A 27228-nucleotide genomic window follows, 5' to 3' on the forward strand; every position below is an offset into this window, starting at 1 on the left:
TACAGGCTGTTTTTAACATTATTCAGAATCAACTCTCTGAACTAAAGCTTCTTTTAAATGTTGTTAAACCAAGGTAATGCTCTTTTATAAAGCTAAAAAGACACCAGAGCCTGTTGTAGATATCGTAACTACGCAAGGAATAAAACTTGAAGTGGTTACCTGTTACAAATACCTTGGTATCTGGCTTGATGATTGTCTCACTTTTAAACGTCATGTCCATAACCTGCTTAAAAAGCTGAGGGTTAGGCTAGGTTTCTTCTACAGGAACGAGTCCTGTTTCTCACTTGAGGCCAGGAAAAGGCTAGTCACTGTGACCTTTTGACCTGTGCTGGACTATGGTGATCTGATGTATATGAATGCACCTGCCAATTGCCTGGTCAAGTTAGATGCTGCGTATCACAGTGCACTGAGATTTGTGACAAACTGTAAAGCATTAACCCATATACAAAGCCATGTTAGGGAAACTTCCATCCTACATCTGCTCCCTGATCTCACGACGAATTGTAAGTGGCTACTGCCTGAGATCGCATGCTGTGTTTTTATTAAATGTGCCAACTGCTAGGGCTGTCTTAGGGAAGATAGCATTTAGATGCGTAGCTCCACTGTCTTGGAATAGTCTGCAAAAGGAATGGAAGCTGAGCAATCTGGTGCCACTAAATGTTTTTAAAGCTCGGTTGGATGCTACTCAATCGGAAGCTGTTGGTACCTGTTCATGTGGATAGTTATGTAAATTGTAATCCCTGTAATGATGCTGTAAGATGTCCTTTTGTTGTACTGTTTATTTTTATGTTTCATGTGGAACCTACTTGAGCAGGTCTCCCTTGAAAAAGAGATCAATGATCTCAATGGGATACACCTGGATAAATAAAGGTTTGAAATGAGTATTCCCTTAAACTTACATACTCTCAAATGAAGCACATATTTGCACAAAAAAAGCCCTCAACTATTCTCACATGCTACTTCCATAAAAACTCCACTTAATGTCCCTGAAATTAATGAGATGTGCCAAATATCTCTATACTGTATATAACTAGAAATGATTTGACGAATTGAATGTATTTTTCTTAAGCAATCTGTTTTATTTATATATGTATGTCTGTTATTGGTTTATTATTTTTGACATTTGAATAAAACAAGTAAAAATAGGTCTTGAGTTCATATATATATAATATAGTAAGACACCAATGACTTGCTTGTCAAAATGCTATTAAAAACAGATACAGGAAAATGTGATGCTTAAATACTTGCATGCATTGACAGGTTGCACGAACCTTAAAGGATCTCTTTGTTTAAACTAGTGACCCAGGTAACAGTATTTGCAGAAACATGTTGGTCACATAGAGTTGTTAATCTTAACAGAACAGGAAATACAGACCCCGTAGATCTTGTTTTCTTGTAATACTTGCAGATTTTCAGCCACATCTCCATCACTTATTGATCTGGCTCTACCCTGCCAGGCTCCTCGTGGACCAGCACCTCCACCACCATCTCAGTCTGTGGGGCCTGAGTTGTATCATTGATTTCTATCCATGGCTCACTTTGCTTCTGCAGAACATCTTCTGTCCAAACCCTGATGATACGTGCATCATCTGGGCGGGACGGGTAGTTCTGTGTCTTTAAATAAGTCTGGAGCTCTTGGTCTTTTGCGTTTTCTCCGGCTCTTGTTCCTGGTTGTTGTGAATTATCCAATCCCACAACAACGTCAGAGAAGGGACAGCCTCCCCTTTGGTTTCTCTGCTGGAGAAACGGCATGTCCTCCAGTTCAAGCTCGGACCTGGTGATGCAGAATCAGGCAAAAGTTTTCCCGGTGGGCCGGTGCCGGATATTATCATTATTTTTTATTCTGCCTAATTTTTTGCCCTTGATGTAATACATTTACATTAATAATTGAATAAAGTAAACAGCCTTTGCACGCCGGGCCGGCAACATTTTGCATTTGCCCTGTACGATGGGCGCTGTAAGTGATGAAAGTGGGGGGTGTTGACTTATCAGGCGCCCGCAGCTCACAGCCGAAGTGCGATCGAGCCTCCGAGCGAGCAAGAGAGAGAGAGAGAGGGCGCGCATCTGTACCGCGGATTGTTGTTGGATTTAGGCTGATAACTACAGCTCAGTGCGGTAAAGGACTCTGAGGGTTTAGATCAGTTAGTTCACTTTAGTCTAAGTTATCTCACTGTGTCTCAAACGGTTTGGTCACAATTTATGTAAACAAATATTTCCAAGGCACTCCTTTATAATTATTAGGATAAATAACGACAGGTTTGAAATCATTCCAATGTATACTAGTAAACCAAAAATATCCTTTAAAACTGGAGATATTAAAAAAAATTCATGAATAAATAAATGTTAACTGGTAAAATAAGATATGAATGAACAACAAAAATAAAATACGTTACATGTATTTGTTATTGGCTATGGTAGGTTATTGGTTATGTTCACATACTTATTTGTAATTAAAATGTAAACCGATCTTTTTAATATGGGTGTTTTAGAGTTGTACCCCCTAGATCTAGTCTAATTCTGCTCAAAGTGCACCAGATTGAAGCATTTGACTTTGGGTGGGGAGTGTAACGCCACGCAGAGATCGAATACACTGTGAAGCAAAACAGTAGAATCCTTTAAATCACTTCTCAAAAAGCTTCTTAATGTGAGCCCACTAGTTTATTACCAACATGTCTTTTAGCAAATATTATTCTTCTTCTTTTAGAAATTACTTTTGCGTGTTTTATTCCATATATAAAAATCTTGTAATTGTTTGATTTTATGTCATTCATTCAGTTAAACGTTGGTCAATAAATAACTTTTTAGCTTCATGACTACGCCTTGGTTCACAGTTTTATTTCCACTATGGTCGCCACCTCTCCCACACTGTAGTGCATTCCTCCTCTCTTCCTGTTCTCTTTTTAGCCATGTAGAGCACTTGATAACTTGGATTATAATGCCTTTCAATAATTACTTTCATTTTAATATCTGACACCATGACCTGTTAGGGATTTCTAACCCTCAAAGTTGGGCTTTCATTCAGTATTTACCTTTAAAGTAACATTGTAATTATGTAAAGTGTGATTATCCCCCCTAAAGATGAGGCTCTTTTTTTTCAAGGGAAGCTTCATTTCAAACTAAAGCAGGAGTAGCAGTGAGCTGTTTTCTCAACATTAAATATTGTTTTTTCCGTCTCACTTGTTCCCATGTTGCCAGTAGGCTGACATCCACATGCCCTCTGTAGCTGTGTTTGACCAGCAGCTCCACAACCTCCAGGGCGATAACGGAGCGATGTAATAAATATAGTACACTAAATACACAGTCAGCAAACTGACCTGCAAACAGAGAGAGAGAGAGAGTTATATTTCTACAGCAGTCAAAGCATACACAGGTAGATTATTTTAAAGTTGAAACCATGCTGTGACCTTCCACAGGCATGTTGGTTTAAGAGCCGCAGGTTACTTTACCCTGTCAGATAGGTCATTGTGATCTTGTGTGCATTGGTGTGTGGCCAAGTGTGTGTGTGTGTGTGTGTGTGTGTGTGTGTGTGTGTGTGTGTGTGTGTGTGTGTGTGTGTGTGTGTGTGTGTCTCTGTGTGTTTACTGTGTCTTAAAGTTGTGTGCAAGCCAAAAAAATGTCATACTGTGTTGATTGTTATATGTTTGCCTGTGTGTGTTAATGCTTATGTAGTAGACTCACTTCCAGCCAATTGCAGGGAGTCCTCCAGTATCCCATCAGCCCTTGCTCCCCTACAGCGTACACTTGACGACAGAGTTGCAGCAGAAACAGGACGAGGAAGAGGAGCTGGAGGAGAGGAAGAAGCACATGATGAAAATTAAAAGCAAGATCCTCCCGAGCTCGACAAGGGTTTCATTCTCACCAGTGAGCGAACGCCAGCCACAGTTTTACTCGTTATAGAAAGAAATTGGACACCTGGTGAATATTGTAATTTTACTCCACTTCATGTATTTAATACCTTTAGTTACTTTACAGATGTGGATGAATGATGTGAAATATAATCAGGTCTTAAATCAGACTTTAGTTCCACCTGGAGTAAATTCACAAGCTTAGTATACAAAGTCATTCAAACTAGCTGCACCTTTACCAGCTTTGAGAACACTTTAATGATCAATCATTATAAAACATATCATATCTATTATTCTGAAATGGACCAATCTGCACAATGACTACTTTTACTGTCGCTATACTTTAGCTATATTTTTGATGATAATACTTTTGTACTCTTACTTGTTACAAGATCTGATTCATCTAAATATCCCTTCTTATTTTAAGAAATCTTACCAAGCAAATTTACACTTGTTCTATTGGCAGATTGTTGTAGTTATTTCAGGTGAAAACAACTTGTTTTTGGAGCAGCATGCTTTCCAGTGTCCTCCCCACCATGTGTCTGTTTCTCACTTTGTGTGGCCTAAGCCGAATGAAGCACTCTGACCAAAAGTCCCTGGAGGCACCGAGTCTTTGGTTTGTTTGTGAGAGGATGATCTGATCCCAGACCAGAACGAGAGAAGACTCTCTGGTACGAGAGTCACACTGGAGACCTGAGCGGTCAGAACAAAACCATAAACTAAAGGTTAAAATCGATGATGAACAATTAATCAATCTCTTAAGGTAATAATTCAGAGCCTTGACACATTTTGCATTACTGGACACATACAGTATGGGTCAATATGTGTTAAAACAGCACTCTCTAGGGGGGAGTTGGTGCAAGAGCTTTAAAGCTCACCTATTATGCAAAATCCACGTGTTCATGTCTCTTCTACATCAACATGTGACCCCTCTGTGTAAAGAGACTCTGAAAGTTTCAGGGTCAAAGATTCTATCTCTTTTTGTACTGATCCATTTCGATAAAAACCTGTCTGAAAATGAGCTGATCAGATTTTGGCCACTTTATGATGTCATGACGATTTTTTGGCTTGAGTAACCATTATCAGCAACCAAGGTAACCCCCCCCACACCTTATCACCTGAATCTCCTCCTAGAGCACCATTGAGTTCTTTTTAACCAAATCTCTCTCAGAGGGGCGTGGGGAGGGGCTCCTTATTTTCATCTAAAGTAACAGACAGAGAATCAGCACTTTTCAAACAGGGCTGAAACAGAGGGGATTATGGGATTTCTGTTTGGTGTTTCAGCCAATCAGAGACATGTAATGTTCTTATAAATAAGACATCTTCTTGAATCTTTAGACTAGCGTTACTAGCCAACTTTATTAGCCAACATGCTAATGAGTCACTTCACCTCTTGTTCTGCTAACATCTATGTCCATAGATGTTATACTGCCGCCTAGTGTTAACATATATGCATTGTAACGAGGCATAAACACCTATCATTACATCCCCTTTCCAAACAGGTCAGTATAACACATTTCTTAATTATAAAGCTTCTGGAACGTACAGTCTTCAAATGTAAACATTTTAAACATTCAAAATGTCTAAACATACTGTAAAGAAAGTATAGCAGTTTTTAACTTGCTATTTACTCTAAATAAAAGATCTATTGTTAACAAAACCTTTGACACACATATCAAATAAATGTCAACCATGCTCTTTTATTAAAGTCACTTATAACTGCATGTCAACAGTTTATTGTTCTATAAGTCTGTCAGGTGGTTTTCTATGTCTTGTGGATTTTCTCAGATCTGGTGCTTCAGTTACTGGGGACGGAGAAGGAGGCTCACTATGTTGCAAGTTTCCTCAACTCCCTTTTCAGACTCAGTCTCCTGACCAGCTTCCTCAATGTTCTCCTGAGTCTTCAACAGACTCTTCCTGTTTCTGTATCATTACAAGACATGTTCTGTATATATCTGAGACCTGAAGAACAGTATAATAGGGGAACTTTAAATAACGTTTAAATGTAAACCCTGAGCTTTGAACACTTTAAGAGCTCATATGAAATCAACACATTTTTGAAAAACAACAAAAACAAAACAATGTAATTGAACCCCAAAATGAAAGAACAATCTGCACAAACGTCTTCTATTGTTCTTGTATTTATTAAATTCAAAGTTGTTTAAATCACAAATAGAACAGATACTGGTACTTTAGTAACCAACATGTCATACAGTAATGAATATATACTGTATACGTTTACACAGTGAGGCACACACAGAATACATTTAATCAACATTTTATTTTAAAATGAAGTCTAAATACAACTAAAAAACACTAAATATGAAAATGGGAAGAGAGGGTGATGTAGGAAGAGGTGAGTGAAATGGAGGAGAGAGTTTGGGCTGAAGTGAGGGGAAGTATGGAGGAAGGAGGTAAGGATGGAGTAAGGTGAGATAGCAGGAAGGAGGCACAGTAAAAGGGGGAGGGACTTAATAGTGAGTTTTTTTACATCCATTATACAGATTGTGGGAAAACCTGAGCTCCAGGAGAAAACCCTGAGTATGACAAGGGGAAGGCAGGAGGGGGTGAGGAAGGAGGAAGGAGGTGAGGGGAAATGGAGGAGGAGAAGAGGAGAGGAAAAGGCAGCTACTGACGTCCAGCCTCCTCCTTCTCCTCTTTCTCCCCCCTTGCTTTCTTTCTCATCTCCTTCTCTTGCATCTTGCGTAGCATTTTCTGCAAAATGGCGTCCCTTTCCTCAGTCGCCCTCCTGCGAGCGAAGAATCCTCTGCTCTTATTCTTCATGTGAAGACAGAGGTCCTCCAGAAGTGTCCTCTCGTCCTCCATCTGCTTCTCTTTAGTCTCCCAGCTCAGTCGAGTCTGAGCGAGGTCGTCCCTCTCCTCCTTCGCCTCCTTCAGTTGAGTCTCCATCAGATGAACCGTGGCCTCCCAGCTCTGGTGTTTCTGGCTCAGGTCTTTGGAGCACTTCTCCTTCATCTCCTCCTCAAGCTGCTGGACTTGTGTCTCCCAGCTCAGGTTGTTCTCGTCCTCGGCCTGATGTAACTGAGCCTGAATGTCTTTGAATTCAGTCGCCTGGCTCTGAAGTGTCTGAGCCGGGTCTTCCTTCTCCTGAGCGACCTCTTTTATTTCGGTCTCCATCGAACTGGCCTTGGTATCCCAGCTCTGTTGTTTTTCGACCAGGTCTTCTGAGAACTTTTCCTCCTGCTCTCTCATTTTGTCTTTGAGCTGTTGGACATCCGTCTCCCAGCTTTTGTTGATCTTGGCCAAATGATTATTTTGCTTCTCCACCTGTTTGCATTTAGCCTCCACCTGTTTTAACCCAGTCTCCCAGCTCAGGTGTTTTTTGGCCAAATCTTCAGAGAACTTTTCCTCCTTCTCTCTCATCTGGTCTTTCAGCTGTTGGACATCCGTCTCCCAGCTTGTGTTCTTCTTTGCCAGATCCTCGTTCTCCTTCTCCACCTGCTTTAGTTTGGCCTCCACCTGTTTGAGCTCAGTCTCACAGCTCAGGTTCTTCTTAGCCAGGTCGTCCTTTTCCTGAGACACCTCTTTTAGTTTGGCCTCCATCGGTTGTTGGTCTTCAGAGATCTTTTCTCCCTGCTTCTTCAACTGGAGCACCAACTTTTGGACTTCCTTCTCCAAGGTGTGGATTCGAAAGGTCTGCTGACTGTTGTGCTTCATCACCCCTTTCACTTTCCATTCCATCTTTTGTTTTTCCGTCTCCAAGGTGTGGTTTCTAGCGGCATGGTAGTTTCTCTCGTCCACTACATACTTCATGCCTTGTTTTCCACCCTCCCAGCTCTGTTGTTTCTCAGCCAGGTCCTTGGTGGACTTCTCCTGGCTCTGAAGGAGTTCTTCCTCTCTTCTTTTCAGCAGGTTTATGGTCACCAGGTTCTCGTCCAGCTGCTGCTTGTGTCGAGCCTCTTTAGCTTCCATCTCCTCCTCCAGAGCGCTGTAGCTTTCCTCCAGAGCGCCGTATCTTTCCTCACAGGCTGTCACACACTCAAAGAGTTCATCTCCTCTCATCACGAGCAGTTTGACGGTCTCTGCGTCAAACTGCAGGAGACTCTCATCGTCCTGGCTGTGGGATGTCTCCTTGCTGCTCTGGTCTGACTTTGTTCTATCCATGGCGCTGTCTGTGGACTTGTGTTGTGCGTAGGAATACAAATCTACGTAATACGTGTTTTGTCAAGAAAACTGTGAAGTTAGTTTGCTCCGACTGAATACGTGTACCACTCACCGCTCTGAACTGAAGAACTGAAGAATGCCTGCACTTCAGAGCTCTCGCTATGTCAACTTGAAAGCCATCTGTGATGTCATGTGATGAGGTCATAGATTCTACTCTGAACTGAGATGTCATGTGATGAGGTCATAGATTCTACTCTGAACTATGAATATGTAATTCCGTTAAGGTCACATGTGATTCCGTTAAGGTCACATGTGATTCCGTTAAGGTCACATGTGATTTCGTAGTAAAATGTAATTAATTTGTCCCACTTTATGACTTTATAGGCAGAATAAATGTTGTGCTGTTTGTGGTGTTTACAGTTACACAATGCAAACATTTAATTTGTTTTAATTGTTCCTGATGTTGTTTTGAGTCAAAGTCACACGCTTCTGTCTTATGTCTTTTCTGTCTTTATTAATATAAAATATATAATTCTTTATTATAAGTGCCTTATTTGTGTGTTTGTTTCTACTTAGACACACTTAAAAAATACTGACATTATATACGGATCAGTTGATTTTAATTAATTTTTGCACTATTTCACTCAAATATAATCGTGTTTGAAGCATTAAATATCACTATATCGTTTTACATCGTTGTGGTACACCAGGCGTCTGAAGGATGATGCTCCAATATTAAAGCTATTTGGTTTGATACATCACTATCAAACGTTTTGAATTAGTCATATTTCAAATAACAGTTTGTAAATGTTTTGTACATATTGGGTACCAATTAGAAATACCTGCTACTGGTTGGTAGAGTGGAAGAAGTACAGGGACGTATGGGGGTAATTAACATTTGTTATTAAGAGGTAACTAGAAATAAAACACACCCTTACGGGCCCGTCCACACAGCGGCGTGCGTTGACGCTTGGCGGTGGGCGTATCTGAAACTTGGGGATTTTTTGTGAGCAACGCGACCAACAACCAATCACATGAATCTCCCGCCCCCGACATACAAAGCAATAGCAATATTAAAACGAAGTAAACTGGATATAAAATCCCCAAACAGGCGAAAACCTACCAGTTTCACCCGATGTCTCTGCCACCTCCCTCCATGCCTGGCTCCTCCGGTTTGTATCCCGGTAGATGAACAGACACTGATCATACAGCACCGGGTGATTCACTACCGCTACAATGAATTTTCCTCAATTTTTGGGAATATGAGGAAAATGACCTGCGTAGTCTCTCCCAGCATACACGTGGTTTGATTGGCTAGCGCTTGTACTGGCAGATTTGCATAAACGGGATTTCATTGGCTGACGCTTCTGCCGAGGCGCCAAAAGTTGAACATTGCTCAAATTTTGAAGCGAGCAACGCCAGCAACGCCAGCAACGCCAGCAACGCCAGCAACGCCAGCAACGCCAGCAACGCCAGCAACGCCAGCAACGCCAGCAACGCCAGCAACGCGTCGCTTCCCAAAATGCAGTTCGGCAAAAAGTGACGTCACCCCATTCAAATTGAATGGTGAAGCGTCAACGCACGCCGCTGTGTGGACGGGCCGTTAGTACGATTGAAATTACTGGTATAGTTTATATTGAATCATTACGGGTTATAGACAGAGGACAACAAGCCTTATAGGTCCTTTTGTAATAGAGCGGTGCAGGGATGACGTCTGTTTGTTAGCAAACTGGGATGTTAGCATGTTAGCATCGCAATGGTTCCCTCAAATAAAAGTCTAAGGGATTTTTCAAATTGGCTTTTGACCTATTCCAGAAAATCAGACCTGTGGCAAACAAATGTTGATGATACTCACACGTTTTGTCCAGCACTTTAGAAACAGAGCTGAAACAGAGGGGATTATGGGATGCTGCAATGATCTGTTTGGTATTTGGAGCCAAACACTTCAGATACCTCATTCACACCAACACCACTCCGGTTCAAGCTCCGTGCTAGAGCTTTTCAGGTTCAGAACCGGTTCTTTGGTTTAACTCCGGCTCTTTTCACACCGCCCAGAGTCCGACTGGTGCTGCGTCATTGCGTCATTGTTTGCGTCATGACGTAACCGTTTCAAGCTCCAGCTCCGAACCGGCCCTGAAACACCGTTGGTGTGAATGAGGTAAGAGACATGTTTTGTATATATCTGAGACCTATAATACATTGATGAGAAACAGTATAATAGAAGACCTTTAAATCCCTTAGAAACGGTTGCAAACAAAGACGAACCTGAGAGAGTTCTGGATCAGTGTCTCTCTTCGTTTCTTCCCTCTGGTTTTCCTCAGCTCTGCTGGAGTCGGCGGGCGCACGAGATTGAGAAACCTGACTCGCTGCCGAGCTCCGAGCAGCTGTTAAACACACATCATGCCTTTAGATTTAAATAGAGAAAGAATAAATGAAAAGAGAATAAAATAGAGTCGGACTATCACCTGTTCAAGGTAAGAGCCTCTTCTACACAGCCAAACTGGAAGGGCAAACAACGGATCAGCGTTAAAATATTTTGGACACTCTTGGGGCTCTAAATATGAACCTTTATAGGTTTTATTAACAAACCTGGTCATCCATTTGTGATATGATCAGTGTGCTGACACATGCATATCCCAGCAGAAGCAGCAGGCACACACACAGTCTCTGAGTGTGTGTGAACGCGTTGGGGTAGGGGCAGCTGTACAAAGATATCCAGATGTGGGAATCGGCCAAATAGTCTGATAGCTTGAGACTCAGCGTCTGCAAGGGGGGAAGATATTAATATTTGTTTTTTGTATCTGAGTGTATGTGTATGAGGACCCTGTACCTTAAAAAAGCCTATTCCACCACGAGTGCATTTTCCCAGAATCCTCTCCACCCGCCACAAAGAGCCACGCACGTCCCTTCAGCTGCCGTCTGCTCAACTGGGTTATTAAGAAGCAGAAGGAAAACAAACCATATTCAAAAGGAAAGTCCAAAACAAATCCATTTCGAACATTAAAAAAAATTATTGAATGATTTAAAAAAAACCTCTCAACAAACTTGCGGTACAATCCAACTCTTATTTATCCAGTCGTATGCTCATATATATTTTTGCAAACACGACTGCAAAAATGTCAGAACTGTTCATGCAGAACGGTCTAAAATAGTGAGGAGAAATTGCACGTGTTTGTGAAGCAGTTACAGGATAAATTAAATTGTGCAACAGTTTGTAAACTGATGTTTATATACTGTAGTTCTACTGTTGTGACATACTGCCGTAATTCACCCACAGGAAATACGTCGAGAGTTTTTCTCCGTTTTTTGGATTATACCTTCACAGAGAAAAATTATTTACCTCGGACACATCCAGGTGTTTGATGTTCCAGCTCGGGGAGGGTCCAGAGTTGTCGTGCCAGATGTGCACCCCCCACACAGGGCCCAGGCTGTCGGCTGCACTGTGGGGTTAGAGACAGACCGCCTTTTTAAATGAGCAAAAACAATTCAAAGCAGCTCAATAATGATGTGAGACTGATGTTAAACGCATCTGTGTATTGACTTTATGTGGAGACTTTGGATTTCACCTGATGATAAAGGTGTCTTGAGAGTTCCTCCTGAACAGAGTGCATCCTGGGACATGGAGTTCTCTTGTTTGTGAGAAACCATCTTCCCCTTTGAGCACCATGTACACCTGTTAAACACATAGAGGTTTCCTTTAAATATCAGATCATTTGGGGTAGCTTAGTTTAATACAAGTCAAGGAAAACAAGGTCTAATCACAAATCAAAGAGCGATATAGAAAAATCAGAAATAATACACTTGTTTTAAAAGGACAGAATTCAAGTTGTTGTTTCCCCTTTACTATCAGTAAGATGTCCAGGGACGTTTGGATTATTTTTATATGTGTAATCAAAGACATCTGCTGGATTCTCACGTGCCTTGCCAGTGACCTGTTTCACGTGGATATAAAGACGGGACCAGAGCGAGACGTGTCTCACCTCTCTGTCTGAACAGCGATATTTCAGAATGAGAAGAGCTGCAGTTTTTCTGGCGTTGCTGCTCTGTCTGCTCTGGACGGGGGCTCAGGGTGAGAATGGAGGGGGGACAGGGAAGAAAGAGGGGGAGTTTGATATCCAAGGATTGAAAGCGGCCCTCGATCAGAGCAGCAGTCAGACCCAGGTGAGCACTGACGTCTTGGCTGAGCTGAAGGAGATCAGAGACATGGCCATCGAACACAGGATCAAGATCCAGAGGCTGGAGCAAGACAACACAGGTGACACAGCTGACGTAACACACACTGAGAGCCACCTCACGCTGCACTGATACATGCAATCATCATCACTGACACCAATGATGATAATATCTTAGATTTAGATATACAGTTAATGTTTGAAAGTTTCCCTACTGGGTCAAGCTCCAGAGTAACATTTAGTATGATCCGAATAAAAAACTCAATATGTGTTCAGCTTTAGAGGCCAAGATGAGCTCCAGTGAGAAGGAGGTGGAGGAGCTCCAGAGAGAGAAGGCAGGTAAGAAACAGAAACATCATAAATATATATATAGATTGGTTGTTTGATGTAAAACAACAGATGGTGAATTTAAAAGTGAGAAAAGAGAAGTACTTTATATGTTTAACAGAAATAATACTAACATATTGATGAGATATTTTGAGGTTGTTTATCAGCTGTTAACTTGATTTTTCTCTTTATTGCAGATCTTCTGGCTCGAGTCACAGCAAGTGAGAATAAGAGCACAGGTAGGAGTACAAAGTAATCAAAGAAGAATCGGAGAAATTACAAATATAATTGTATTTTTCTATGAAAACGTTGGATTTGTTTGCAGTTTTAAAGGCAACTAAATATTCCAGTGAATTTGAAAAGTGAATATTATTGAATGGTAGAACAGTCTTTTAAAATAAGATCTGCAATAGTTCAATTGAAAATAAGAGACTATAACTTTGTTTGACTGAAACAATGTTAAACTTGTTCAGCTTTAGAGTCCAGAATGAGCTCCAGTGAAAAGGAGGTGGAGGAGCTCCAGAGAGAGAACGCAGGTAAGAAACAGAAACATCATAAATAACATAACGATTGGCTGTTTTATGTAAAAGAACAGATGGTGAATTTAAAAGTGAGCAAAGAGAAGTCAATTATATGTTTAACAGAAATAGTACTAACATATTAATGAGATATTTTGAGGTTGTTTATCAGCTGTTAACCTAATTTTTCTCTTGATTGCAGATCTTCTGGCTCGAGTCACAGCAAGTGAGAATAAGAGCACAGGTAGGAGTACAAAGTAATCAAAGGAAAAATGGAGAAAATTAAAAGTAGTTTTTTCACAACAACTGTAAATGTGTTCCCATTTTTAAAAGTCAAAAAAGTGGTCCAGAGAAAATTTGAAATTGAACATTTTTAAATGTTTTAGGTTTATAAAAAGGACAAAAACTGACGACAAATGTTGACCATCATTTATTTTTTTACAATTTTAAAATGTGTTCAGTTCTAGAGGCCAGAATGAGCTCCAGTGAAAAGGAGCAGGAGGAGCTCCAGAGAGAGAACGCAGGTAAGCTATCTGAGTTAAAGTGAACTCTTTAGTGTGTAGAAAACATGTTTCAAACTTTCTAATATGTGATGTGTGAATAATGGAAACTGAAATGAACTGAGGATGAAAACTATATTTTACTATAAAAATGTCACATTTGTTCAGCTTTAGAGTCCAGGATGAGCTCCAGTGAAAAGGAGGTGGAGGAGCTCCAGAGAGAGAACGCAGGTAAGAAACAGAAACTCGCAAAAAATATATAGATTGGCTTGATGTAAAAAACAGATGGTGAATTTAAAAGAGAAAACAGGTAATATGTGATGACAGAAACTGAAATAAACTGAGGATGAAAACTATATTTTACTATAAAGATTTTAAACTTGTTCAGCTCTAGAGAACAGGATGAGCTCCAGTGAAAAGCAGGTGGAGGAGCTCCAGAGAGAGAACGCAGGTAAGACCAGAAACTATTATGAAGAGTCAAAGTATTGTATAAGAATAGAACTGGTATAGCAGCAAATGTCAAACTCTGCTGGCTATCAGTATCCTAATGACTGCATTGAAACTATGCAGTGTGGTTAAGTATTGTCAAGAGTTTTTTTTAACCTGTTAGACCCCAAGCCTGTTTTTCAGGTCTTTTTCAGGAAAATGACATTTCCAGAACAAATGACCATAAAAGGGGGAAATGAATAACCTTTTTTCTAAGTAATGATAAACCTGTGAGTTGGATGTAGAAAAGTCAGAATCAATATAGATGTTTTTTATTTGAAAGAAAATTCAGATTGAACATAGTAAAAAACTGTAAATTATAATGTCCGTCCAAAAAATATCTTTTACTATAGTGAAAACTACCCTTGGATGATTGTATGATAGACTAAAAGCTTTAGGAATCCAAAGTACAACATATAAAAAGTACCCTGTATCAAGATTGATGCAAAACAAGTGGCATTTGACCTTTTGAGAGAGGTTTAGCAAAAAAACTCCACCTCTGGGGTCATTTGGGTGGAAATGGGCGTTTTTGCCGTTTCTCTGGAACCCATTGGTCGATTTTGGTGATTGACATCTCTTTTTAACCGTTAGAGCCAATAGAATCGAAGGGGAATTTCCACATACACACCACACGTTAGCAAAAAAAAGTGGGGGCTTTGCGCATGCAGTTTTGCCCAGAGTACTTGGTTGTACTTTCTACCATGATCCATTGTAGGAAAACTAAGAGTTACACATCTCCGTGTGTGTGTGTGTGTGTGTGTGTGTGTGTGTGTGTGTGTGTGTGTGTGTGTGTGTGTGTGTGTGTGTGTGTGTGTGTGTTCAGATGTCTCTCACGCTCTGACATCTGAAAATGGAAAAGTAGGTTTATTGCTTATGGATGATCAGAAATCATTTCAAAGTTACACAGACACATTGGATTAACCTATGGATCAACCTTCAGCAGCGTTTTTATCGTTTTAATGCCATTAAAGGCAACTTTTGATCAGACAACAACGAAGGTAAGAGATATTACCATTGTTGCTACCCTAGCGCCATGTGTTGTGATGTCTGTTTTTGTTTATAAAGTTTCGAGTTCTTATCATGGAGTGATGATGTGGGTACCGATCGATTCTGTGTCTTCTTACGATGCTAGTCGAGATGTTGGATGTGCAGCTACGCTAAGTAATAAGAGTGTTATGAGTGAGTTTATGTGCAACCACAGTTAGCATTTTTTCGCTCGTGGCTAATTCAGAAGCTCAGCGTTAGCTTTGTGGTTTTTTTTGCAAAAAAATAAATAAATTGATCAGTTAGCTGAGTTTCTTCCCGTTACATGGATATAACACATTCATAGTTTATTAAATATTAAGAAGCCCTCAGACACTGTTGCTTGCAGATGATGCGTTTTTCGCCGGGAGGATGGGGTTCAACAGGTTTTGATAGATGTTCCGATTGTTAATGATTTCTCATCTCTCTGTGAGCATCCTCCTCTTTCTAACAGACCGTCCGCAGGTGGCGTTCTCAGCCGGTCTCACTGATGCAGGATCAGTCGGACCCTTCAACACTGATATCACACTGAAGTTCAGTAAAGTCTTCACCAATATCGGCCAGGCCTACAGCCCAACTACAGGTACCACACTCTCTCACACACTCACACACACACACACACACACACACACACACACACACACACACACACACACACACACACACACACACACACACACACACACACACACACACACACACACACACACACACACACACACACACACACACACACACACACACACACACACACACACACACACACACACACACACACACAAGTAGAACCAAGTCAAGAGCTCCTACATGCTCCTTATTTAAAAAACCCATCCTTAAGTCCTGCTGAAGCTCCAGAAACATCTCCCCTCACTGACCTTCTCCTCTGATGCAGGTATCTTCACAGCCCCCGTCAGAGGAGTATACTACTTCAGAATCAACATGTGGGAGATCCGCACTTCAACACACACCTTTGTTGACTTCTATCACAACGACCAAAGAAAGATGCGGCTTCAAGATTACAATGATAAACTTGGCTATGCCTCTGCGTCTAACTCAATGGTTCTTCAGCTGGAGAAGGGAGATGTCGTCTACATCGTTCTCTCCACCGGCTACGGCGTTTATGATGATTCTTATAATCGCATCATTTTCAGTGGATTTCTACTCTTTCCTCTGTGAAGCCCACTGTAAAACACCCACTGCATTAAGTTTCAACATTACATATTAATAAATAACTGTGTTGACTCAATTTGTATAATTGTTTGTGTTTATGTTTGCTTGGTTACATGAACAAGAGGCATTCATTACCATAACAATGTTTTCTACGGACACTAGGGCTGTGCGATTATGGCAAAAATCATAATCACGATTATTTGGGTCAATAATTGATATCACGATTATTTTGACGATTATTCATTGACCATTTATTGAACTTTAAAACAAATAATATTTTACCAATAAACAAGATCAACATATATGTTGGAGCGCACTTCCAAAATCATACTAAACATATATTAATATGATAAATAAAAGAAATTAGACCAAAATAAATTAAATCAAATATGTTGCAGTGCACTGCAACTCCAACATTTTGGTAAAACATATTCAACATTTCATGACCGAAAGAACGGTCATGACCGAAAGAACGAGATCGAGGATACAAGCGACCGAGATGGGTTTTCTCCGCAGGGTGGCTGGTGTCTCCCTTAGGGATAAGGTGAGAAGTTCGGTCATCCGGGAGGGACTCGGAGTTGAACCGCTCCTCCTTCGCGTCGAAAGGAGCCAGTTGAGGTGGTTCGGGCACCTAGTTAGGATGCCACCTGGGCGCCTCCCTAGGGAGGTGTTCCAGGCACGTCCAGCTGGGAAGAGACCGAGGGGTAGACCTAGAACCAGGTGGAGGGATTATATCTCTTCGCTGGCCTGGGAGCGCCTTGGGACCCCCCAGTCAGAGCTGGTTGATGTGGCCAGGGAAAAGAAAGTTTGGGGCTCTCTGCTGGAACTGCTACCTCCGCGACCCGACCACGGATAAGCGGGAGAAGATGGATGGATGGATGGATGGATATTCAACATATTCCACTCAGTTAAACGTTGAAGGCTGGCCAACCGTCATGGTCCAGAAATAACAGGAAATAAATGTTTAACTACAATTTAAGACCAAATAAAAATGTTCTGGCCACCATGGCAAATGCTGGTAGGGCTGCTCATGTCATCTCTTAAAGATTTTTTGCAAGAGACACCAGCCTGTTTACATGGTCTGAGCGCAGGCAGGTGACAATATTGCCACCTGTACTGAAGACCCTAGCTGTCCTTTCAGGCCCCTCCCCTTTTGGGAGCATAGGGCAGAATTAGGAGGGAATTCCGTCTTGTAGCGTTTGTGCACTGTTTTGAAATACCGCTCCTAAATTACCCTTCTTCGATAAAGCCACACTCGCATTGCAGATGAGACAGATGGACTTTGAATTGGAATAGATAATATAGATAAATAGATGAATAATCATCCTCCCACTCGGAGTGAAAATTATATATTTAGTTTTTTTTTGCTTCTGCTATAATTGCGGTCTTGTGTGTGTGCGGACTGTGGCCGTTTCTCAATCGCGAGGATGCTGGCTTGATAGTCGCGTACTTCCAAGTCACTTCCTTCAGAAATGAAGCAAGTATGCTTCCAAGCCACGGCTTCGGAAAACGAAGAAGAATGGAACAGGCTAACAAGTGTGCCACTCTCTCTAACGGTTTCAACATAAACTGTACCGAAAATAAATACCTCACGATGTCTATCTAATTATGAACTTGTTTTACTTTCACGGAACACATTTTTGGTGATAACAAATGTAACAAAGTAACATATTTACCAACACATGTTCTACGCCACTACATACTTACATTTACATGTGTGCTGCATCGGTTCAGCCATTCTCCGCAAGGGTTTTTGAAATTGGTCCGTGCGCAAAGCATTGTGGGGATTTTAAGGACGTGAAGTCTAACCATGTGCAGCCTAAACATTTCCCCCAAACCATGGATGCGGCCTCGGTGGAATTCCAAGTATGCTGCAGATTGGAACAGTACTTCGGCGGCACTCAATGACGTAGCATCCTTGAAATATTGGCTTGGGAGCCAGTATCCTCGAGATTGAGAAACGGCCTGTCACTCCTGTTGACACGGACAACGTCAGCTAACTAGTGTCCACTGCTCACCATCCACGCCCCGACACATGGGGTGACGACGGCCAATCACAAAGCTTCGATGCGTTCAAGTGCATTATTCTGGCACAGGAAGATTATGTTACAGGATATTGTGGTGATTGACATTATTCACCCACGGACCTATGGGTTGGGGTATTGTTCTGCACGGACATTTGAGTGAGCCGGACTTCCTGTTTCCGCCGGTCTTTGCTTCCCGGGCTTGAAGTGTTTACATGTGTTTGCAGATGCTTAATAAAAGTCTAGCTTGTACCTTCGATACCCCGCCTCCGACTCCCGTCTCTCGGCACTACAACATTAACGATAAAACAGAATATTGTTGTTCTATTTTTAGACACATCTCGCGATCGACTGGGAATCTCCCTGCGATCGATCGACTGGTTGGGCACCCCTGGGCTAGACCATAGGTCCGTTGTGGTCGCAAAGTAGTCAGCTGAAGCCACATCTCTCTCAACTTCCCCACGGCATTTGTCATATAGCGCAGGCAGCGCAGACCTGCTGAAATAATACTGAGACGGCATCGCGTAACGCTTGTCCAATGTGTTGACAAGTTGCTTAAAGCCCTGGTTGCTAACGGCGCTAACTGGGCACATATCTTTAGCGATGTGAAATGTAATGGCACCTGTAATATCTCTGTGGCCGTTTCTCAATCTCCAGGATACTGGCTTCCAAGCCAGTATTTCAAGGATGCTACGTCATCGAGTGCCGCCGAAGTACTGTTCCAATCTCCAGCATTTGCTTTTTGGTCTGCTTTTTGTTGTATTATTGCCCGGTCGTATTGCACTTTGTGGTTGTATTTCAGATGATTAAAGAGATTGGTTGTGTTAGTGTGTGGTGCCAACACAACCTGGTAACAAATCCTGCACTGCACTTTGTTTTGCTCCACGTCGGACTCCTGAAAGCCAAAGTACTTCCAAATAGTGGAAATAGTTTTATCCTTCTTTTTAACGAGTTGCTGCTCTTGTTCTGACATCTTCGCTTGCGCTGAACAATCCCAACACATGTTACTCCCACGTGGCCGAGTGGGCTTTTAGGGAGGGGCGAATGCGCACCCAGCAAAAATAATCGTATTTTGTCAATTATGCTGTTTTCGTTATCGTTGCAAGCCATAATCGTAATTGCGATTAAAATATGATTAATTGCACAGCTATACGAGAAACACTTTAGCAGTGCTGTTGTTGTCCAAACCCCCTAAACTGAGACCAAGTCCAGACCAAAGAGCCCTCTACAGTCTGTGTCCTGACTACAGAAGTGAGACCCACACTGCATGACACAGATATGAAAAATATATAACATAAAAAACAGAGACACTCCTCCAAATTATCTGTCATATCCACAATCCCAGAAAAAAATAAAATGTCTTCATTCACCTGGTTGCTTGCCATATATACTTACAGTATATGTTTGTGTATGAATGTTTACAATGCTGTTTTCTCCGCTAGACAGCTTCACCTCAGCCATTTCGTATGTAGCGCGCTCAGCAGCAGATTGATGCGGTGCAGTTGTTATGATTATGCGCGGTCCCGCGGGGGAGAGGTCTGAGGAATCTTTAAACATTCAATTATTATTATTTAAATATATTTATTATGCAACACCTGCGACCCGACCCGCATCTTCTTTGCTTTACCCAGAACCGAACCCAGATTTATTTTGTTACCACCCGCAAATCACTTTTTTTGCAGGTCACCCGTCGGGTACCCGACCCGATGCAGGACTCTGATCCCCGCATCATCCGCCTGTGCGCATCAAAGACGCAGACTCATTGTTCCCACTAAAGTAGGGGTGAGTGTAATAAGGAGGCAAAGTTGATGTTCAGTGTAGCTTCCTTTGTAACCTCCTTTAGCTTAGGAAACACTGGATCTTCCTTTACGAAATCAATTTGAAAATTCTGCCCCACAATGCCTTGCGGCCGCAGCATTTATTGCAAGGGGATATTCGGCCGTTCACGGAAACAACCAATTATGACCGAGAAATGATATCATGAAAGTTACGGTGCTTATTAAGCATTTTAAAACGTATGTGGTAAGTTTCCAAAGTGCTTTGTTTTGAACGTTCATCAGTATTATAATCAAAAAGAGAAATATGAACGTTAGTTTTTACTGAAATCATCAAATAAAGTCAACATTTCACAGTCTTTACTGAGCTGTGTGGGGTTTGTTCAACTTTTAAAAGATGTTTAATGGTCATATACACAGTGATAGATGTTAAGGACTAACGTTTATAATAAATGCATTTGTATTGATTTTAAGATCTTTTCATACAATCATACGTATTGGGATCATTTGTATTAATGTGGACCGGAGGGAGAGGGTGAAGAGCATAAGTTTCACTTTCCTTTTTTATTTCAATTGCAACTTTGGCCATGAAGAATTTATGTTTCTCTGTTGTCCCCGCTCATAAAGCATGGTCCAAAGTCTCTAGATGCGTTTTACAGTAGTCCGTCGTTCTTATTAAACATCCACGTTCACTCCGCTGTATAGAAAACTGTAGTTTCCATAGTTTCCCCCATAGATATATATAGGCTATATGAAACATAAATGTTTATATATATCTATGGTTTCCCCACAGCAGCAGACACACATTCATGACGTCCGCTGGCGCATCGTAAATACTTTGATAGTGTAAGTGCAGTCGGATTCTCAAACTCTTCTCCTAAGTCCTTTTGAATTCTCCTATCCACTATCCCTTAACCCCGTGACGTTTCACACAGAGGTCAAGGAATAGACGATAGGAGCTGATTTTTGGACTATTCGACTTCAGCCATGGTCTTCAGGACTTTTTAATAAACTTTAAACTAATTTTATTTTTGGGAAAATGTCACATTCACAAGAACTGGACTGAGTTTTAATGCAGCACTATTACATATTAAAAATAAAAAGGCAATACAAACCAAGTGTGTGTTTGATAAATATTTTACTTGAAATTAAACCTGTTTTATTTCCTTACTTTATTATATTTGTATAACTCTGTATATGTACCCCTAATGTCAATATGTTGTGTTTATATAATGTTAGATACCTAGCATTTGGAAACTAACATCCATAGTATTCCCTTAAACTTATATACTCTCAAATGAAGCACATTTTTGCACAAAAAAAGCCCTCAACTATTCTCACATGCTACTTCCATAAAAACTCCACTTAATGTCCCTGAAATTAATGAGATGCGCCAAGTATCTTTATACTGTATATAACTAGAAATTATTTGACAAATTTAATGTATTTTTCTTAAGCAACCTGTTTTATTTAAATATTTATGTCTGTTATTGGTTTATTATTTTTGACATTTGAATAAAAACAAGTATAAAAATAGCTCTTAAGTTATTAGACAAGAATGACTTGCTTGTCAAAATGCTTTTAAAAACAGATAGGCAAATGTGATGCATGAACTAAAAAACATGCTTGCATTGACAGGTTGCACGAACATTAAGGTGAAGGATCTCTTTATTTAAAGTAGTGACGTAGGTAACAGTATTTGCAGTAAAATGCTGGTGACCTGTTAAGCCCCAAGAAGGTTTTTCAGGTTTCAGGCTCGAAAATGACATTCCCAGAACAAATGACCATATCTTCCCTTCTAAAAGGGTTAAATTAATAATATTGTTTCTCAAAGCAATGATACACCTGTGAGTTGGATTAAAAAAAGTCAGAATCAATATAGATGTTTTTTATTTTAAAGAAAATTCCGATTGAACATGGTAAAAAACTGTAAATTATAGTGTCCGTCCAAAACATATTTTGTGCTTATAGGGAAAACTAACCTTGGATGGATGATGGGTTAGTAGACTAAAAGCTTTAGGAATCCAAAGTACAACATATAATAAGTACCCTGTATCAAGATTGATGCAAAACAAGTGAAATTTGACCTTTTTGGACCGATTTAGCAAAAAAAACCTCTTCTGGGGGCATTTGGGTGGATGTTCCTTATCTCTGGCCCCCCTTGCTCGATTTTGACATGTGACATCTCTTCCTGACCGTTAGAGCCAATAAAATCGAAGGGAAATCGTCCCGCACACACTCATGTTAAAAAAAAAGATTGCGTCTTTTCGTATGCAATCTTCTGCAGAACGTAGGAATATCCCTGCTCTGATATTTGAAAACGGAATTGCAGTTTTATTGCTTATGGATTATCAGAACATTTCAAAGGGGAAACAGCCACATTGGATATTAACCTATGGATTAACTAAAGCATCGTTTTTATCGTTTTAATGCCATTGAAGACCAGTTTTGACCAGACAAAGACAAAGGTAAGCCATGTTAGCATTTTAGGCTACCTATCACATGTTATTTGTACGTTTTTGTTGATAACGTCGCAAGTTTGTATCTTTCAGTGTTGAGGTGGGCACCGTTAGATTCTGTGTCTTTACAATCATAAACAATGTGTTGGATGTTCAGCTAGGATAAGTAATAAGGGAGCTAGGAGTGATTTTCGGTGCAGTAATAGGTTAGCATGTTTCGTTCGGGGCTAATTCAGAGGGTCAGTGTTAGCATTGTGTGTTTTAAAAAAAAAAAAAGTGAAAAAGATCAGTTAAATGAGTTTTTCCCCGTTATATGGATATAAAATATTCATAGTTTATTCAATATTAAGGTTCCTTAGACGTTGTTTCCTGCAAATGAAGCGATTTCGGCCCCGGAACCGGGTCCGTGGGGCTTAAGAGCATATGTAAACAAAAGTAAAACAATTATGTGGCCGATTTGTAGTGGTTTTGGGGGGATTTTCAGAATCAATGATGGCAGTTTTAACCAGAAAGTGGCCATATTTGCTCTCTTGGTGAGCTGATTTTGACTACCATAAGTAATGTTGCCACCATTGGATGTACAGAGCACAAGATGGAAATTATAACCTCTACTGTGGACAATTATTTTTCAAATAAATAGGCAAAAAAAAAAAGCGATATAGAAGAATCAGGAATAATACACTTGTTTTAAAAGAACAGAATTCAAGTTGTTTGCCCTTTACTATCAGTAAGATGTCCCGGGACGTTTGGATGTATTTCACATTTGTTATCAAAGCCATCTGCTGGATTCTCATGGCCTTGCCAGTGACCTGTTTAACGCAGATATAAAGACGGGAACAGAGTGAGACGTGTCTCACTTCTCTGTCTGAACAGCGATATTTCAGAATGACGAGAGCTGCAGTTTTTCTGGCGTTGCTGCTCTGTCTGCTCTGGACGGGGGCTCAGGGTGAGGATGGAGGGGGGAAAGGGAAGGAAGAGCGGGAGTTTGATATCCAAGGAGTGAAAGCAGCCCTCGATCAGAGCAGCAGTCAGACCCAGATGAGCACTGACGTCTGGGCTGAGCTCCAGAGAGCGAATGCAGGTAAGTTACATAAACATCATAAAAAGGGACATGTTGATACAAAGACATGTTTTTTTGTAAAATACAAAAGTGTTAAAGAAAGGTGAACAAAATCAGATGAACATACTGATAAGATATCATGTGTGGTTGTTTGTCAGATAATGAGCTGCTTTTTGCATTGCAGATCTTCTGGCTCGAGTCACAGCAAGTGAGAATAAGAGCACAGGTAGGATCACAAAGTAATCAAAGAAAACATCGAGAAGATTTGTTGTCTTTTCATAACAATTGTACATTTGTTCCCATATTTAAAAGGCAAGAAAGCGGTCTAGCGAACATTTTAAAATGAAAATGTCAGTATGGTAGAAAAATTCTTGAATGCACGGTTTGTAAAAATTACAAAAACTGAAGACAAATGTTGACCATCATTTATTTTTTACAATTTTTAAACTTTTTAAACAGTTTTAGAGGCCAGGATGAGCTCCAGTGAAAAGCAGGTGGAGGAGCTCCAGAGAGAGAACGCACGTAAGAAACTATTATTAAAAAATAAAATGTTTTTGTGTACAACCAAAAAGAGAGAAAAGAGAAGTGAAAGATATATTTCACAGAAACAAATTCAACATATTGATGAGATATTTTGTGGTTAGCTGTTAACCTGCTCCTTCTCTTTATTGCAGATCTTCTGGCTCGAGTCACAGTAAGGGAGAATAAGAGCACAGGTAGGAGCACAGAGTAACCAAATAAGAATTAAAAAAATAAAACACAAAAGTGAGAAAGGAGACAATCAGATGAACATACTGATAAGATATAACGTACGGTTTTGATCTGATAATGAGAAGAGGAGCACAGGTAGGATCCCCTCCCCTGCCTCATTAGCAAGGCCCGGGACCCCCACTGACCCTCAGCATCGACTCTATGCATTACATTACTCCACACAATGCAAACAATATGTTGTTCCTTTCATTACCGTTAGTCCTGCACAGCCGTCTAAAGGTTGCACATTGCACACAAAGATACCTCTTATATCTGCACTGCACATATTTCATTTTATTCTATGTTATTTATACGGGTATATGTACATTTAATGTAAATATTGCTATATTTTAATGTTATTATAATATAATATGTTAAAAGAACGATGGGAGAAATGACAAACAAGGTTGTTGTTTTTCATAAAAATGTGTGATGTGTAAAAGTGACAAAAACTGAAAATAAATGTTGACCATATTTTTAAACTTTTTCATTTGTTCAGCTCTAGAGGGCAGAATGAGCTCCAGTGAAAAGGAGGTGGAGGAGCTCCAGAGAGAGAACGCAGGTAAGAAACAGATTATGAAGAGTCAAAATGTTGTTTAAAGAAAGGAACTGGTATACTGAGGAGAATATTAAATATCAATCTCTGCTGGCTGTCAGCATCTAAACCATTCTTTTTTAGTTTAATAGACAGTTTGTTAATGAGTTCTCATCTCTCTGTGTGCATCCTCCTCTTTCTCACAGACCGTCCTCAGGTGGCGTTCTCAGCCGGTCTCACTGATTCAGGATCAGTCGGACCCTTCAAGACTGATCTCACACTGAAGTTCAGTAAAGTCTTCACCAATATCGGCCAGGCCTACAGCCCAACTACAGGTACCACACACACACACACACACACACACACACACACACACACACACACACACACACACACACACACACACACACACACACACACACACACACACACACACACACACACACACACACACACACACACACACACACACACACACACACACACACACACACACACACACACACACACACACACACACACACACACACACACACACACACACACACACACACACACACACACACACACACGTTCTTAATGAAACCATTAAAACATCTCTTAGTTTTCCTACAATGGATCATGGTAGAAAGTAGAACCAAGTCAAGAGCTCCTACATGCTCCTTATTTAAAAAACCCATCCTTAAGTCCTGCTGAAGCTCCAGAAACATCTCCCCTCACTGACCTTCTCCTCTGATGCAGGTATCTTCACAGCCCCCGTCGGAGGAGTCTACTACTTCAGATTCAACATGTGGGAGAGCCGCAGATCAACTTATACCTCTGTTGTATTATATCACAACAACCAGCGAAAGATGAGGCTTTCAGATTACATTGATAGATCTGGCGTGACCTCTGCGTCTAACTCAATGGTTCTTCAGCTGGAGAAGGGAGATGTCGTCTACATCGTTCTGCCCTCCAACAACGGCGTTCGGGATGATTCGCATAATCGCATCATTTTCAGTGGATTTCTACTTTTTCCTCTGTGAAGCCCACTCTAAAACACCCACTGCATTACGTTTCAACATTACATATTAATAAATTAGTGTGTTGACTCTATTAATATAATGTTTGTGTTTGCTTGGTTACATGAACATAGTTACAGTGCCCTCCAGAATTATTGGCACCCCTTTAGTAAAAATGAGCAAAACAAGATGCAAAACATTTCTTTATTCTTTTTCCTCATGATATTTCTCTAAAAAATATTCACAAAAATCTAACCTTTTCACTGAAGTAAAATTATTGAAACAAAGAAAAATGTTGACTTTAAATATGTTTCTCCAAAACATATGTGCCACAATTATTGGCACCCCTAGAAAATCCTATGATTAAAATCTAACTGAAGTATATTTCTAGTCATATGTTACATTTTTAGGTTCACCTGTTTGATTACACAGCAAATTTGAAATCTAAAATTCAACACCCATGTAGTTAATTTTAACACTATGAAAGAGTTTATATAGAAACCACGAGCAAAGTATTAAATTAACACTTTCCAAAGTGTTGACAATATAACACTATCACAGTGTTATTATACCAACACTAAGAGTGTAAGATGTGAACACCAACACCGATAAGAACAACCCTAACAATGTAGGCTGCAGCTTCAATTTTACACTGTCCCTAGTGTGGATTATGCGCCGGTGAAGATGGCCGCATTGTCTTTTGGCACAATGACAGACTACAAAGGAGCAGCAGGGGGTGCTCAACCCAGTCTCACATCTAAAGGTGTAATAACTACGTTGGTCCACAACTTGGGACGTAGTATTTCTACAAAAACACGTTTTTTTCCAATGGCTGGCGTCTATGTCACATGATCTTCAAATTTCTCCCCGCAGAAAAAAAAAAAAAAAATGGCCGACCTTCGTTTTATTCTCGGTGGAAAATGCCTATTTTAAGGTTAGTTTGGCCATTAAAATGCGTTTTGATGTCATTTGATGCGAGAAATATGAGTTGTTATTTCAGATTATGTGTGCAGTGGATGTACATGATCTTTAGTTTGCTAGTTATTACGAAGAATACTTCAGGAAATTGTGTCCATACAACGTTTTCATTGTTACCAAGCTGGTTGCTAGGGATGCTGCTATCGATATTATTTCTGTTATGTTGTGTAACTGTTTAATGGTGTTATCTTTATTGGTACCCCCTTCCCCGTCAATGTATAGTGTTGGTCCAAAGCGCAAACATATTAGTTTAACAAAATCCGCATCTAAAGATACGTTATTTTCCCCTGTGCAATACCAGTCTCACATCTCACATCACATCGTCATTAACAAATACCGGAAACAGACGTAGGCAAGATCCTCAGCTCGGTAATTGGATTGTTTAGCCGCAATGCACGTTGGGAAATGGTGTTTATGCGATGTAAAATCCGAAAACATTTTTTAAAAACAAAATAATACTTTATTCCGAGTGTGCTTGCT

The 27228-nt window shown here is 40.5% G+C and overlaps 2 protein-coding genes across 8 annotated transcripts in view; one reads left to right on the forward strand and one right to left on the reverse strand.

Moving 5' to 3' along the window:
- Positions 1-1075: 1075 nt before the first annotated feature.
- LOC307025932 (polycystin-1-like protein 1) overlaps positions 1076-27228 on the reverse strand; it is a 28016-nt gene continuing 1863 nt past the window's right edge. For 2 of the 4 annotated variants that reach the window (XM_079660935.1, XM_079660938.1), the window contains 7 exons: positions 11537-11643; positions 11311-11410; positions 10560-10733; positions 10436-10470; positions 10236-10354; positions 3679-3783; positions 1076-3314 (listed from right to left, as the gene is read on the reverse strand). In XM_079660935.1, the coding sequence (XP_079517061.1) occupies positions 10288-10354; positions 10436-10470; positions 10560-10733; positions 11311-11410; positions 11537-11643 (483 nt within the window). In that variant the 3' untranslated portion in view covers positions 1076-3314; positions 3679-3783; positions 10236-10287. Of the gene's footprint in view, positions 3315-3678; positions 3784-9400; positions 10104-10235; positions 10355-10435; positions 10471-10559; positions 10734-11310; positions 11411-11536; positions 11644-27228 lie in introns of those variants that run through there. The other 2 variants (XM_079660936.1, XM_079660937.1) reach the window with 2 other exon arrangements.
- LOC307025931 (uncharacterized protein) lies at positions 11738-25838 on the forward strand. Of its 4 annotated transcripts, XM_079660931.1 has the most exons (13): positions 11738-12225; positions 12419-12481; positions 12667-12708; positions 12943-13005; positions 13190-13231; positions 13449-13511; positions 13656-13718; positions 23669-23710; positions 23944-24006; positions 24159-24200; positions 24734-24796; positions 24976-25104; positions 25511-25838. In XM_079660931.1, exons 1-13 carry the CDS (start codon positions 11979-11981, stop codon positions 25792-25794), a joined length of 1206 nt encoding a protein of 401 aa, XP_079517057.1. In that variant the 5' UTR covers positions 11738-11978; the 3' UTR covers positions 25795-25838. The 4 variants fall into 4 exon arrangements, with proteins under 4 accessions (XP_079517057.1, XP_079517060.1, XP_079517059.1 ...); XM_079660932.1 differs by lacking the exons at positions 13190-13231; positions 13449-13511 and having other exon boundaries at positions 11964-12225; positions 25511-25809; XM_079660933.1 differs by lacking the exons at positions 23669-23710; positions 23944-24006; positions 24159-24200; ... (1 more) ...; positions 24976-25104; positions 25511-25838 and adding exons at positions 13876-13938; positions 15451-15579; positions 15889-16226 and having other exon boundaries at positions 11774-12225.

Source organism: Notothenia rossii (genome assembly GCF_949606895.1).
Source record: "Notothenia rossii genome assembly, chromosome: 12".
Classification (NCBI taxonomy): Eukaryota; Metazoa; Chordata; class Actinopteri; order Perciformes; family Nototheniidae; genus Notothenia; species Notothenia rossii.